Raw genomic sequence first — 16,608 nt, 5'->3', positions numbered from 1 at the left:
CCATTTCACATCGATTACACCAGCCTAATCTCGGGAATTGATAGGCTTGAAGTCATAAACAGCTCAATGCTTGAAGCATTGCGAAGAGCTGCTGCCTAGCATCGCTCAGTCAGACTGCTCTATCAAATATCAAATCATACTTAATTATAACATAATAACACACAGAAATACGAGCCTTTGATCATTAATATGGTCGAATCCGGAAACTATCATTTCGAAAACAAAACGTTTATTCTTTCTGTGAAATACGGAACCGTTCCGTATTTTATCTAACGGGTGGCATCCCTAAGTCTAAATATTGCTGTTACATTGAAGGTTGTACAATGTTATGTCATAATTACGTAAAATTCTGGCAAATTAGTTCACAACGAGCCAGGTGGCCCAAACTGTTGCATATTCCCTGACTCTGCGTGCAATGAACGCAAGAGAAGTGACACAATTTAACCTGGTTAATATTGCCTGCTAACCTGGATTTATTTTTGCTAAATATGCAGGTTTAAAAATATATACTTCTGTGTGTTGATTTTAAGAAAGGCATTGATGTTTATGGTTATGTACAGTCGTGCAACGATTGTGTTTTTTTCCGCAAATGCGCTTTTGTTAAATCATACTCCGTTTGGGGAAGTTGGATGTTTTTGTTAGGAAGAAATAGTCTTCACACTGTTCGCAATGAGCCAGGCGGCCCAAACTACTGCATATACCCTGACTCTGTTGCAAGAGAAGTGACACAATTTCCCTAGTTAAAATAAATTCATGTTAGCAGGCAATAATAACTAAATATGCAGGTTTAAAAATATATATGTGTTTTGATTTTAAGAAAGGCATTGATGTTTATGGTTAAGGTACACATTGGAGCAACGACAGTCCTTTTTCGCGAATGCGCACCGCATCGATTATATGCAACGCAGGACACGCTAGATAAACTAGTAATATCATCAACCATGTGTAGTTAACTAGTGATTATGATTGATTGTTTTTTATAAGATAAGTTTAATGCTAGCTAGCAACTTACCTTGGCTTCTTACTGCATTCACGTAACAGGCAGGCTCCTCGTGGAGTGCAATGTAAGGCAGGTGGTTAGAGCATTGGACTAGTAAACCATAAGGTTGTAAGATTGAATCCCCGAGCTAACCAGGTGAAAATCTTTCGTTCTGCCCCTGAACGAGGCAGTTAACCCAGCGTTCATAGGCCGTCATTGAAAATAAGAATGTGTTCTTAACTGACTTGCCTAATTAAATAAAGGTGTAAAAAAAAAAATCGGCCAAATCGGTGTCACATTTTTTTGCAATCGATTTCCGATTGTTATGAAAACCAGTTGCATAGGGAGGTGTTCAGACCCAAGGTCCCAAGCTTGGTGATGAGCCTGGAGGGGACTATTGTGTTTAACGCTGATCTGTAGTCGATTACACAGGTATTCCTTTTGTTTTGTTTCGGTGAGGGCAGTGTGGAGTGCACTTGAGATTACTAAGTCTGGGTCTGTTGACAAAAAAATAAGAATTGTTGGTTATAAGATTGTAAAAACACCAGCAAATCAGTTCCAATAGATTTTTATTTTTGAAATCTTTCCCAAACTATTCCCACATATAAGAGAGAAATGTAAATGTAAGCAAGGTTTGAAAATATTTGTGTAAGTCAAATATTTGATCTGTTTGGGCACAGGGGTCACGTTAACACAGAATTCAGCATTTTCTTTACCCAGGAAAAAAAGAATTATAAAACGCATAAGGAATATCTTGCTGAGTTTTGTTAACAGTTCTTAGTTTTTCTGCTCAGTGTCAGACTCATTTTGTGCTTCATTTGGACTTTCGTCTCTCCCGAGCCTGTACGGGAGTTGGAGCGACGAGACAAGATAGTAAAACTACTAACAATTGGATACCACGAAATTGGGGAGAAAAGGGTTGTAAAATAAAAAAGAAAGTATTCATACCCCTTGACTTATTCCACATTTTGTTGTTGCAGCCTAAATTCTAAATGGATTAAAGTTCTCACCAATCGACACCCCATAATGAAAAAGTGAAAACATGTTTTTCAAAATGGAATACATAAATATCTAATTTACATAAGTATTCACACCCCTTAGTCAATTCAAGTCTCTAAGACTTGGATTGTACAATATTTGCACATTATTTGTTTTATTCTTCAAGCTCTGTCAAGTTGATTATTTGCTAGACAACCATTTTCAAATCTTAACAAATTTTCAAGTCGATTTTAAGTCAAAACTGTAACTAGGCCACTTAGGGAACATTCAACGTCGTCTTGGTAAGCAACTCAAGGATATATTTGGCTTTGTTTTAGGCAAATGTATCTCCCAGTGTCTGATGGAATGCAGACAACCAGGTTTTCCTTTAGGATTTTGCCGGTGCTTAGCTCTATTCTGTTTCTTTTTATCCCCACCAAAAACTCCCTAATCCTTTCCAATTACAAGCATACCCATAATATGATTCAGCCACCACAATGCTTGAAAATATGAAGTGGTACTCAGTGATGCGTTGGATTTGCCCAAAACATAATGCTTTGTATTCAGGACATAAAGTTGATTTCCTTGCCACATTTTTTTGCAGTTTTACTTTCGTGCCTTGTTAAAAACAGGATGCATGTTTTGGAATATTTTTATTCTGTACAGGCTTCCCTCTTTTCACTAGTAGTTGATCCATCCGGTCTTCTCCTATCCCAGCCATTAAACACTAACTGTTTTAAAGTTGCCATTGGCCTCATTGTGAAATCCCTGAGCAGTTTTGTTCCTCTCCGGTATCTGAGTTAAGAAGGATGCCTGTATCTTTTACATTTATTTAACCTTTATTTAACTTGGCAAGTCAAGAACAAATTCTTATTTACAACAACGGCCTACCCCGGCCAAACCCGGACAATGCTGGGCCTATTGTGTGCCGCCCTATGGGACTCCCAATCACGGCCGAATGTGATACAGCCTGTATTTGAGCCAGCGCCTCTTGCGCTGAGATGCGGTTCCTTAGACAGCTGCGCCACTCGGGAGCTTTGTCGTGACTGGGTGTATCGATATACCATCCAAAGTGTAATTAATAACTTCACCATGCTCAAAGGGATATTCAATGTCTGCTTTTTATTTTTTTACCCATTTTACCAGTAGGTACCCTTCTATGCGAGGCATTGGAAAAATCTCCCTGGTCTTTGTGGTTGAATCTGTGTTTGAAATGCACTGCTCGACTGAGGGACCTTACAGATAATTGTACATGTATGTGTGGGGTACAGAGATGAGGTAGTAATTCAGATCATTTTAAACACCATCATTGCACACAGAGTGAGTCTATGCAAATTTTTACTCCTGATGCTTGCCATATCAAAGGGGTTGAAATACTTTTTGACTTCAGCTTTTCATCTTTAAAATGTCTAAAAATAATAAGGGGTATTGTATGTAGGTCAGTAACGTAACATTTCAGTTTAATCCATTTTAAATTCAGGCTCTAAGACAACAAAATGGGGTTTAAAAGGCGTGTGAATACTTTCTGTAGGCACTCTATTTTTCTCTCGTACTTTTCTCGGTAATATGCAATTAAAAAGTATTCAGACCCCTTGACATTTACCACATTTTGTGAAGTTACAGCCTTATTCTAAAATGGATTAAAACATTATTATTTTTATTATTATTATTATTATTATTTTTATTTTTATTTTTTAAATCTCAGCAATGCACACGATACCCCGTAATGAAAAAGACAAAACAGGTTTTTAGATATGTTTGCAAATGTATTAAAAACAAATAACAGAGATACCTTATTGACATAAGTATTCAGACCCTTTGATATGAGACTCAAAATTGAGCTCTGCTGCATCTTGTTTCCATTGATCATCCTTGAGATGTTTATACAACTTGATTGTAGTCCACCTGTGCTAAATTCAATTGATTGGGAATGATTTGGAAAGGCACACACCTGTCTATATAAGGTCCCACAGTTGACAGTGCATGTTGACAGAGCACAAACAAAGCCATGAGGTCGTAGTAATTGTCCGTAGAGCTCCGAGACAGGATTGTATCGAAGCACAAATCTAGGGAAGGGTAACCCAAAATATTCTGCAGCATTGAAGGTCCCCAAGAACAGATGCCTCCGTCATTCTTAAATGAAAGAAGTTTGGAACCACCAAGACTCTTCCTAGAGCTGGCTGCCCGGCCAAACTGAGCAATCAGGGGAGAAGGGCCTTGGTCAGGGAGGTGACCAAGAACCCGATGGTAACTCTGACAGAGCTCCATCTCCACAGAGGGACTCTGGGAGAAACTTCCAGAAGGACAGCCAACTCTGCAGTACTCTACCAATTAGGCATTTATGGTAGAGTGGCCAGATGGGGGCCACTCCTCAGTAAAAGGCACATGACAACCCGCTTGGAGTTTGCCAAAAGGCACATAAAGGACTCTCAGACCATAAGAAACAAGATTCTCTGGTCAGATGAAACCAAGATTGAACTCTTTGGAATGCATGCCAAATGTCACATTTGGAGGAGACCTGGCACCATCCCTACGGTGAAGCATGGTGGTGGCGGCATCATGCTGTGGGGATGTATTTTCAGCGGCAGGGAATGGGAAACTAGTCAGGATCGATGCAAAGATTAATGGAACAAAGTACAGCAAAATCCTTGATGAAAACCTGCTCCAGAGAGGTCAGGACCTCAGACTGGGGTGAAGGTTCACCTTCCAACAGGACAACAACCCTAAGTACACAGCCAAGGCAATGCAGGAGTGGCTTCAAGGGAAGTCCTTGAGTGGCCAGGCCAGAGCCCAGCCATGAACCCGATCAAACATCTCTGGAGAGACCTGAAAATAACTGTGTAGCTATGCTCCCCATCCAACTTGACATAGCTTTAGATGATCTACAGAGAAGAATGGGCCGCGCTTGTAGCGTCATACCCAAGAACACTCGAGGCTGTAATCTCTGCCAAAGGTTCTTCAACAAAGTACTGAGTAAAAGGTCTGAATACTTACGTATGTGGTATTTAGCAACAATAAAATAAAAAAAACTGTTTGGCTTTGTCATTATGGGGTATTGTGTGTAGAATAAGGCTGTAACCTAACAAAATGTGGAAAAAGTCTAGGGGTCTGAATACATTCCGAAGGTACTGTATAGCAAAATACTCAGTCAATGTTGCTGGCTGCAATCCTTCTATGATAAACATTAGAAATATGATGGCAATGGATAATTTTTGCCAAAAAATAACATGCTTTTTCACTTTTAGCTTATTTACTTGTGTGGCTGCTAGCTAAATAGCATTGCACTTCTGTTGTAATCTGATGTAATTTAAGCTATTTTCTGCTGAATGTGTTGCACTAATGCATTTTCTTTGAATGGAAGCTATAGTTGCACGCCCCCGATCAGTCTGTTGAAGCAAAGAGAACTGTTAATTTTCAATATAAAACGTAGGTGAAATAGTTTAAAGCGCACGTTTTTGATGTTCTGCATCCTTGAAAATGCAGATTTCTTGACTATTAACGCGACCCGCTGGGGCTTCTTGCAGTGAATTTGAAGTCTACAAATGATTTGTAATTATGTTCCAGCTCCTTTGACCATCCGCTCAGTTACAAAATTGTCCCCTGGCTGAATCTAGTTGATGATCCCTGGTGTAGGGTGTCTGGGAGGATTTGAGTTGTGTGCTATAAACAGCCTTTCAAAGCACTTCATGATTACAGATAAGTGATACCGGGCAGTAGTCATTGTGGCAGGTAGCCTTAGAGTGCTCTGAGAACACAGCCCACGGGTGTTGACCTGATTTAAAAACCTTACTCACGTCGGCCTCGGAGATTGAAATCCCCAGTCCCCTGGGTCGGCGGGGGCCCTCATGCATGGCCCGCTGTTGTTTTTTGTCGAAGCATAAAATGCCTAGGGGTCCTCTGGTACAGAGGCATCGTTGGGAAGATCATGGCTGGGTCTTCCTTTTTTAATCTGTAATTGACTGTAGCCCCTGCTACATATGGTGGGCGGCGGAGCCAGTGATTGAGGTGGTTAGCTCGTTGGCGCTATCGCCGTAGTCCCGGAACTTATTCTAGTCAGTGCTAGCACATCAGTCCTGTAGCATAGCCTCTGTGCATCATGGGTACTTCCTGTTTGAGTTTCTGCTAGGGGCTTCTGCTACGAACGAGGGCCTTGTATGCTTGCTTGTGGGGACTTGTTGATGGAAGTTGGACATCACGTGTCTTAATGACGCAGAATTAAAATCACCAGCAACAAGAAATTCAGCCTCCGGGTACAAGATTTCCTGCTTGTTTATAGCCTCATACAGTTTAAGTGCCAACTTGTTGTTTTTCTTGTTCTGAGGTGGATTATATACAGCAGTCACGATAACAGCTGAAATTCTCTCTCGGGAGGTAGAAGGGTCTGTATTTGAACCGGGTATCCCAAGACTGGTGAACAATGGGTCAAGACTTCCACTGAGCTAGAGAGACTTCCACTGTGTTTTCAGAGTGAATGAGTGTTGGACAGGTTTGCAGCCAGAGGCGCAGGAGGACTACCCTCTCCTGTATGGGCTGAATCACCTTTCACCTACTTATGCTTGGCTCTACTGCCAGCCGCTGGCTGTGACTGTATCTCTCTCCCTGCCTGGCTCGTTGAGAAGGCAGAAGAGGGGTGGTTGCCCAGGGCAGTGGGGAGCCTGGGGAGGCGGTGGGCCATCCAGCTGTAGACTGGTATGGAGTCGGCCAGTCAGGCCGGGTGTGTGCGTATGTGAGAGAGAGGAGAGGCTGGGGTTGAAAAGTCAATGATTTAATAGCAGCCCCTGACAGTAGTTTTCCATTTAAAGTTGTGACTCAGTGAAGTTCTCACAGTAACTGTTGACTGTTCGATTTTCTGTTAGGCCTAAATGTCTCACTCCTCCCCGATCTAATTGTGAAACACCAGCATTGTGGTACGCACCTGGGTATGTGTCACATACAATGTTCCCTCTAAGCTGTGGGTGCGCAGCTCCCCGGGACTGGCGCGCAGAAGAAATATCAGCATCCGCAGAGAAGCACATTGAACTTCACTCAGCTTTCTAGTTTTCCCCTTTAGTTAACTCTATCAAAGTTTCCCTCTATTGTTCGAATTGTGATCGAATCAACACAATATTAGCCACTTTCAATGCAACATACCGAAACAAAAAGAAGTATGCAAGTGATTTTCTTGTAGGCAGAGTGCATTGGAGTAGGATTCTATTGCATTCACAGGCACGACTCTGGCCCAAACTCTACACAGATCTGTGCGCCATAACCAATCAGAGCTGCAGTATCCCAATATGCAAATAGACCATTGCCATATGGATCTGTGCCATTCAATTTGACCTGCACTGTGTTTACAGCATGAGTGGTCGTGAGTAGATGCGCTTGTTTTGAGATCAAAGCAAGAGCTGCATGTAGCCAGGTGTGTACATTTTATCATATTCTTTGTTCGTGAGTTATTAGTCCAGTTATAGATCATTTCTAGTCCGCAATGGGGGAGTGATTGCTTCCTAAAAATCAGAAAATGTGTGCATTTCAAGTCTGGTAAAGAGCTTTTTGTCTGTAAGGGGCAGTCTTGTATTTTGAGACGGGCTTGAATAAGCTATGAGGCCAATAGGCAGAGGGTAGCATAATTTGTCAGATTTTCTATAATAATGGTATGGAAATAAGGAATTTTATTTAGTCAAATGGTTTCTTGCATCAAACATCACAAAATGTTCAGTCAGAAATTTGCTCAATGCCAAAAATATTTTTGAGGGAACATTGGTCACACATGCATCAATATTCTATCCCATATGAAAATGTGTGTGTGCCACATCTTTACTTTCTTGAATAGACTACTTGTTATTTATCATGCTTGTGTCTTCTTACATAGGTGAATTGTTATGAATCATGTAGGTATTGTTTCTGGCTGTTACAGTGGACTGTGTGTTATGTTCAAATAGCCTAAATCCACTTCAAGGAGAGATGAGAGTGCGAATATCTTTTTCAATTGTTCTCTTTATCTTCCGTTAGTCAGCACATTACCTAAGGGCACGCTTTCTTGATTTCTTGACCTAGGTGACCATAATGGACACAGGGGTGAGAGGGACGATAGCAGTAGGCCTGGTGCCACAGTTCTACAAGCTGGACCATCAGCCAGGCTGGCTGCCACAGTCTGTAGCCTACCACGCTGATGACGGCAAGTAAGTCTCACACCATGCAGATGACCGCAAGTAGGCCTCAGTCATACCAGCTCCTCAGTTTGACCTCTAAGATGTTTTGTTATGGACGTAGGCTAATTGCAGGGACTTTCAGAGATGCTATGGATCTTATTTATTTCACCTTTATTTTAGCAGGAAGTCCCATTTTTTTTTAACACCACAAAAATATTTGCACCACAGGCATGATAATGTCCTACGGCATTGTCCAGTGTGAATAAGGCTCAATGAGTCACTGTTATCCTTTTTCTTATGTATAGGCTGTACGATGGGAACCCTGTGGGCCAGCAGTTTGGGCCCAAATGCAACCGTGGTGACAGGATTGGCTGTGGAATATACTGTGATACCATCGAGGCTGGGTTGACCACAGTCTTTTTCACCAAGAATGGCAAAGAGGTGAGTTGCTCCTTGCTTTTGCCCAAGTTCCACAATGAGAGACTATCAAATAATAGGGGCTTAACTTCAGTGCTCTTGACCGCTGCTTAAAGGGGAATGCAGGTGTTTTACAAGCTAGGTCAAATGTCACTAAGCCTTGTTAATACCCAAGAAGGGCAGAGGCAATAAATTTGATACTTTGTATCCCTAATTTTCTTCATTATTTTGTCAGTTACCTGTACATAATGATTAACCATTGATCAATTTTAGTGAAGCAGGTGGTCAATGCTGACACCACGTTTGAATTCTGAGTACACTCTTTAAACCGGCAGAGATTTGTTCTGTCTTGCAAAACATGGGTGGTTAATTCACTGCAGTATTAGGCCTTATATTTAGCCAATGAATTATGCTTATGAATGAGCTTCTAAATAGGTTGATGATCTTTAGCCTATCTATCTTCACTGTTCTCCTGCGCAAGTACATACCTCCGCTTGCCTCTCAGCAGGCCTTCCAGCTATTCCTTGTTGAGGCCCAGGAAAAACTAGGCTACAACTTGTTGGTCACACACACTATATATACAAAAGTATGTGGACGCCTCCTTCCTACACCTGTTTCTGACAGGTGTATAAAATCAAGCACACCGCCATGCAATCTCCATAGACAAACATTGGCAGTAGAATTGACTTACTGAAGACCTCCGTGACTTTCAACGTGGCACTGCCACCTTTCCGTCATTTCGTCAAATTTCTGCCTTGCTAGAGCTGCCCCGGTCAACTGTAAGTGCTGTGATTGTGAAGTGGAAAAGTCTAGGAACAATAACGTCTCAGCCGCGAAGTGGTAGGCCACACAAGCTCACAGAACATGACCGCCGAGTGCTGTAGCGCATAGAGTGAAAAATCATCTGTCCTCTGCAACACTTGCAACCGAGTTCCAAACTGCCTCTGGAAGCAACGTCAGTACAAGAACTGTTCGTCAGCACAAGACAGCACACAACACTGAGCTGCCTCTCACAAGCTTAAGATCACCATGCGCAGTGTAAAGCTCGCAGCCATTGGACTCTGGATCAGTGGAAACGTGTTCTCGTGAGTGATGAATCACACGTGACCATCTGGCAGTGCGATGGACGAATCTGGGTTTGGCGGATGCCAGGAGAACACTACCTCCCCGAATGCGTAGTGCCAACTGTAAAGTTTGGTGGATGAGGAATAATGGTCTGGGGCTGTCTTTCATGGTTCGGGCTAGGCCCCTTAGTTCCAGTGACGGGAAATCTTAATGTTACAGCATACAATGACATTCTAGATGATTCTGTGCTACCAAACTTGTGGCCACAGTTTGGGGAAGCCCTTTCCTGTTTCAGCATGACAATGCCCCCGTGCACAAGGCGAGGTCCATACAAAATGGTTTGTCGAGATCGTTATGGAAGAATTTGACTGGTCTAACCTCAAAACCATCGAACACCTTTTGGATGAATTGGAACGCCGACTGCAAGCCAGGCCTAATCTTCCAACATTTGTGCCTGACCTCACTAATGCGGTTGTGGCTGAATGGATGCAAGTCCCTGCAGCAATGTTCCGTCATCTAGTGGAAAGCCTTCCCAGAAGAGTGGAGGCCGTTGTAGCAGCAAAGGGGTATCAACTCCTTATGAATGCCCATGATTTTAGAATAAGATGTTCAATGAGCAGGTGAACATATACTTTGGTCATCAAGTAAAATGTTATTTGTCACATGTTCAGAATACAACAGACCTTACTGTGAAATGCTTACTTACAAGCCCTTAACCAACAATGCATTTCAAGAATGAGTTAAGAAGATATTTACTAAATAAAGTATATATAGTACAAACTAGCAGCAGACTAAAAACAAAAGGTAGGGTGGGCCTTGTCAATGTAAATAGTCCAGGAACTTATTCTAGGTTATTTCGGATCAATTGGCTAAGTATGATTGATGGATAGGTAATGTGGTAGGCAAATGGTGAGTAATCGTCTGATATTTTTTTTAAATTACACTGCTGCTACTCGCTGTTTATTATATATGCATAGTCACTTTACAAATCACCTTAACAAACCTGTGTAGTCACTTTACAAATCACCTTAACAAACCTGTACCCTGCACATTGACTCAGTATTGTTATGGAATTGTCTTGTTTTACTTTTTGATTTTATATATTTTTTTATATCTAGGTTATTTCGGATCAATTGGCTAAGTGTGATTGATGGATAGGTAATGTTGTAGGTATATTTTTTCTGATACAAAAAAAAATCCATAATACTGAGTCAATGTGCAGAGTACAGGTTTCTTAAGGTCCTTTGTAAAGTGACTATGCATAGATAATAAACAGCAAGTAGCAGCAGTGTAAAAACGGAAGGGGGGGGGGGTCAATGTCAATAGACCGGTTGGCCATTTGATTAATTGTGCAGCAGTCTTTTGGCTTGGGGGTATTTTTTATAAAAACAAAAAATATATTTCACCTTTATTTAACCAGGTAGGCCAGTTGAGAACAAGTTCTCATTTACAACTGCAAGATAAAGCAAAGCGGTGCGACAAAAAACAACAGAGTTCCACATGGGATAAGCAGACGTACAGTCAATAACACAATAGAAAAATCTATGTACAGTGTGTGCAGATGTAGTAAGATTAGGTAAGGCAATAAATAGGCCATAGCGGTGAAATAATTACAATTTAGCATTAACACTGGACTGATAGATGTGTAGATGATGATGTGCAAGTAGAGATACTGGGGTGCAAAAGAGCATAAAAAATAACAATATGAGGTAGTTGGGTGTGCTATTTACAAATGAGCTGTGTACAGGTACAGTGATCGGTAATCTGCTCTGACAGCTGATGCTTAAAGTTAGTGACGGCTAGATAAGTCTCCAGCTTCAGTGATTTTTGCAATTCGTTCCAGTCATTGGCAGCAGAGAACTGTAAGGAAAGGCAGCCAAAGTAGGTGTTGGCTTTGGGGATGACCAGTGAAATATACCTGCTGGAGCGCATGCTACAGGTGTGTTGCTATGGTGACCAGTGAGCTGAGATAAGGTGGGGCTTTACCTAGCAACGACTTATAGATGACCTGGAGCCAGTGGGTTTGGCGACAAATATGTAGTGAGGGCCAGCCAATGAGAGCATACAGGGGTAGAAGCTGTTAAGGAGCCTTTTGGTCCTAGACTTGACACTCCAGTACTGCTTGCCATGCAGTAGCAGAGAGAACAGTATGACTGGAGTCTTTTTTTTTCTCTCTTTTTTTTGTTGAATTTTACCCCCTTTTCTCCCCAATTTCGTGGTATCCAATTGTTAGTAGTTACTATCTTGTCTCATCGCTACAAACTCCCGTACGGGCTCGGGAGAGACGAAGGTCGAAAGCCATGCGCCCTCCGAAACACAACCCAACCAAGCCGCACTGCTTCTTAACACAGCACACATCCAACCCGGAAGCCAGCCGCACCAATGTGTCGGAGGAAACACCGTGCACTGGCGACCTGGTTAGCGTGTACTGCGCCCGGCCCGCCACAAGAGTCGCTAGTGCGCGATGAGACAAGGATATCCCTACCAACCAAACCCTCCCTAACCCGGACGACGCTAGGCCAATTGTGCGTCACCCCACGGACCTCCCGGTCACGGCCGGCTGCGACAGAGCCTGGGCGCGAACCCAGAGTCTCAGAGTGGGTCTAGGGTTTCCGGAATGATGGTGCTGATGTGAGCCATGACCAGCCTTTCAAAGCACTTCATGGCTCCCGACATGAGTGCTACAGGGCGGTAATCATTTAGGCACGTTTCCTTTGCTTTCTTGGGCACAGGGACTATGGTGGTCTGTTTGAAACATGTTGGTATTACAGACTCGGTCAGGGAGAGGTTGAAAATGTCAGTGAAGACACTTGCCAGTTGGTCCATGCATACACGGAGTACTAGTCCTGGTAATTTGTCTGGCCCCATGTCTTTGTGAATGTTGACCTGTTTAAAGGTCTTGCTCACATCGGCTATGGAGAGCGTGATCACACTGTCGTCCGGAACAGCTGGTGCTCTCATGCATGCTTCAGTGTTGCTTGCCTCGAAGTGAGCATAAAAGGCATTTAGCTTGTCTATTAGGCTCGCGCCACTGGGCAGCTTGTGGCTGGGTTTCCTGTTGTAGTCCATAATAGCTTTCAAGCCCTGCCACATTCGACGAGTGTCAGAGCCGGTGTAGTAGGATTTATTCTTAGTCCTGTATTGAAGCTTTGCCTGTTTGATGGTTCGTCTGATGGCATAGCAGGATTTCTTTTAAGCGTCCGGACTAGCCTTAAGCTCGGTGCGGATGTTGCCTGTCATCAATGGCTTCTGGTTGGATGATATGTACGTACGGTCACTGTATTTTGAAGATTGTTTTACCGTTAGCCTATTCGAGGACAGAACCAACCTTGCTCTTGCTTGCTTAATTTAAAATACAGCATTGGCCAAATTGACTAGTGGGGAAAATTTTGAAATGTGGGAGAGGTCAATGATGTGATCTCATTTGTAGGACGCGACGGACAGGCAGAGACCAGTATAAAAATAAGATCTAAGAGTTTACAACCATTAGTCAAATAGAATTGATCTGAAAACGTCTTGAGAAACAAGCATGGCAGGCCATCGTAAATCAACATTCTAAAATGTTTGACGACTCAGTGAGGTAATAATATGAAGAAAGGTCATTTACAGTTAGCTGGCGTTCTAGAACCTAGTGGTTCTGTTCCAACCTTAAGCCTAACATTATTGAGAAGAAGAGCTAAGACATCCTGTGTGTGTCTATGCCTGTATGTCTGTGTGTGTGCGCGCGCGTCTGTGTACGCTCATGCGCCCGACCTCCGTGTGTTTTGTTCCAGGTGGGCTCGTTGGTGTTCCCTGCAGCGGCGGAGGGCCTGTTCCCAGCAATCGGGATGCACTCTCTGGGAGAGGAAGTGAGGCTGGACCTCCAGGCAGAGTGGGACATGGAGGAGGCCGACAGCATCATGATGGTGGACAGCCACGAGGACGACTGGGGACGTCTCTACGACATCAGGGTCACTGGCACGGTAAGGAGTAATACAGAACAGCGTCCTCCCATTCTGCCACTCCCTTTTTATGCTGCTGGAATGACTGCGCTATCTCACATACACCTTCTCTTTCTGTAACCACTTCAACGTAACACAACCAACAGGCCACAAGGGCACAAGCTACTGAATGGCCAGTTTTGGAGGAACATGCATGGCCAACAGATGACTGACATGTATGAAAAAGACGAACAGCACTCGCAAATGAAGTATTAGTTTTTATATCGTTTTATTATCAGCAGGCACAATGGACAAGTTTTGGCGAACAAGCCTTTTTTCCAGACGATTGACAATTGTTTTAGACATGCAGGTATCTGGTGGCTGTTACTGGAAGTGGTTGCGGGAATGGGGATTTGAAGAGAGGTTTTGCCCCAATTATGACTCTCCCCCCCCCCCCCCCTCCCTGCCCTAGCTTCTTGACTTCACAAGACCTTGGCAAACAGTAAAACTGTGTCAATTAGTGATGTTGTTAGCTGGCACCTTCCCACTTGCATTTGTGCAATTGTGTGCCAAGGTGCCGTTGATTGCGACAGCCAGTAGTGGGTGTCAGGATGGATTTGGCTGCTGTTTCTGTTAGTTTCCCAGCAGTGTTTAGGAAAGTTAAGAAAAACGGTAACATCCTGGATTATGTTTGTGTTGTGGGTATGTAGATCAGACCCCCCTCATCTCTAATACGGAGAGATTCAAATAATCCAGGTTATATATGTTGATACTAGAGGCATGCGGGCGCGCGCACGGGTTGACGTGACAGATTTGTTTATCCACAGGTCGTGACACCTCCAGTTGAGACGACTGAGAGAGACCATCATCTGTAAGTGGTAAGGGTAGACTGAGGTCATAAAAGAGGGTCTGCGGGTTAAGACAAACTATTTCTGAGCTCTGCTTTCCTGGACTAATGCTTGGCAGTGGCACGGAACGGGATGGTACGAGCCAAGGCCTGGCAGCTCACCAGGTTGTAAAAATTCAATAAGGGGAGTAGCGGGACTCCAAGGAATCTTTTACTCCGTCTCATGTGGTCGGAGGTTTTCACAGCTGGGGTGTTCAGCTGTGTTTGTGTGTGTCCTGCAGGCGACCATTTTGTTTAGTTCCTTTTTTTGTGTCTTACTTTAGGAGCAAGTGAGTAAAGTAGCCCTCATCAACATGAGGAGAGGGTGTTGATGGTGGTTCTGTTGATGCTGGAAACAGATAAGGGCGAGTTTTGACAAGCTCAAGGTCTTTTCGGGTGGAGATCTGAGACTGGTCTCTTAGGTCTTTTAACATGACATTACAACCATCCTCTTCACACAAAGACTAGTACAACAGTTGTTTCTGAATCTGAACAGACCAGGGTTCAACTAATATTTGTTTCATTTCAAATACTTTGAGCTGCACTTGACAGAGCTTGCCTGGCTCTCTAAATAACCTACTTGGAATATCAGGGCGATAGTTGACCTTGGGTGGATCTCTGTGGGTTTTTATTTTCAACATTCAGCAAATGAAAACCAATACTTCAAACTTGTATCTCTTTTGGTGAGAAGCAAACCTCTCTCTCATGATGTGTTAACAATTGTTCCGTAAAAAACACCTGGCTAGTCTCATAGTTTTCTAAACAGTGTGTGTGCGTGCGTCAGACGTGTGTGTGGGTTTTTCCCTCTCCCACATGTCATGTTAGTCCCTCCGTTGATTGAGAGTATTAATCTGATGTATAGTAATTAGAAGCAATGCAAATATTATCCCTCTTTCGTATGTACTGTAGCTATGCAACGGAGCTTTCCAGTGAAAGTTTCCGATCACATAGCTATACAGTTTGTATCGCGGATGGGCGTCTTATCATTTTATACCACTTAGGCCTACGTTATTGTACCGTATTCTTTCCTGGCATTGTTTCCTTTGTCATTATCACCATTTGTAAACTTTCCCACAGAATGGAATACGTCTGTGTTGTTATTCAAAACTATAAAAACTGTTCTGATTCTGAATGATAACCGTCCTAACAGATGGTAGAAAAGGGACAAAGAATTATGATTCCTTCAGAATGTATTCATACTCCTTGACTTATTCCATATTTTGTTGTTACAGCCTGAATTCAAAATGGATTAAAACATGTTTTTCTCACCAATCTATTACACAATACCCCATCATGAAAAAGTGAAAACATGTTTTTAGACATTTTTGCAAATGTTTTAAAAATGAAGTACAGATATGTAATTTACATAAGTATTTACACCCCCGAGTCAATACTTTGTAGAAGCACCTTTGGTGGTGATTACAGCTTTGAGTTGTCTAGGGTATGTCTCTATCAGCTTTGCACTTCTGGATTTGGGAATTTTCTCAAGCTTTGCTAAGTTAGATTTGGAGCAGCAGTGAGCATCAATCTTCAAGTCATTCCACAGATTTTCAATGGGATTCAACTCTGGGCTTTGGCTGGGCCGCTCAACGACTTTCACATTCTTGTTCTGAAGCCATTTCCAGCATTGCTTTGGCTGTATGCTTGGAATCATTGTCCTGTTGGAACGTAAATCTTAACCCTAGTCTAAGGTTGTTTGCACTCTGAAGCATGTTCTCATCAAGGACTTGCCTGTATGTGGCGCAATTCATTGTTCCCTCTATCCTTACCAGTCTCTCATTCCCTGCTGCTGAAAAGTTGCTGCCACAACCATGCTTCACGGTAGGGACAGTGTTCATTGATGATGATGCCTGGTTTTCTCCAGACATTGCTCTTTGCATTTAGGCCGAAGAGTTAAATTTTTGTCTGATCAGACCACAATCTTTTGGCTTATGATCTCAGTTTTTCACATGCCTTTTTGTAAACTCTAGGCGTGGTGTCGTGCCTCTTTCTCAGGAGTGGCCTCTGTCTGGCCACTTCTCCCATAAAGCCCAGATTGGTGAAGTTCTGTAGAGACCTTTGTCCTTCTGGCAGGTTCTCCCATCTCAGCCAAGGAACTCTGTAGTTCTGTCAGAGTGGTCAGTGGGTTCTTGATCACCTCCATAACCAAGGTCTTTCTTGCCCGATTGCTCAGTTTGGACGACCACCTCTAGGCAGATTCTGGGTTGTTCCATATTTTTTCAATTTCCCAAT

The 16,608-nt window shown here is 42.9% G+C and overlaps 2 protein-coding genes across 4 annotated transcripts in view; one reads left to right on the top strand and one right to left on the bottom strand.

The window, feature by feature from the left end:
• The window catches only part of spryd3 (SPRY domain containing 3), a 97,246-nt gene that overhangs the window by 30,715 nt on the left and 49,923 nt on the right, over positions 1–16,608 (top strand). For all 3 annotated transcript variants that reach the window (XM_031803922.1, XM_020459276.2, XM_020459275.2), the window contains exons 4-6: positions 7,994–8,118; positions 8,394–8,529; positions 13,344–13,532. In XM_031803922.1, the coding sequence (XP_031659782.1) occupies positions 7,994–8,118; positions 8,394–8,529; positions 13,344–13,532 (450 nt within the window). The remainder of the gene's footprint in view (positions 1–7,993; positions 8,119–8,393; positions 8,530–13,343; positions 13,533–16,608) is intronic.
• igfbp6b (insulin-like growth factor binding protein 6b) overlaps positions 1–16,608 on the bottom strand; it is a 90,772-nt gene that overhangs the window by 38,495 nt on the left and 35,669 nt on the right. The window lies entirely within an intron of this gene.

The sequence above is a fragment of the Oncorhynchus kisutch genome, linkage group LG24 (genome assembly GCF_002021735.2).
Source record: "Oncorhynchus kisutch isolate 150728-3 linkage group LG24, Okis_V2, whole genome shotgun sequence".
In the NCBI taxonomy this organism is placed as follows: domain Eukaryota; kingdom Metazoa; phylum Chordata; class Actinopteri; order Salmoniformes; family Salmonidae; genus Oncorhynchus; species Oncorhynchus kisutch.
The sequence above is the reverse complement of the archived record's forward strand: the minus strand, read 5'-3'. Positions and strand labels throughout refer to the sequence as shown.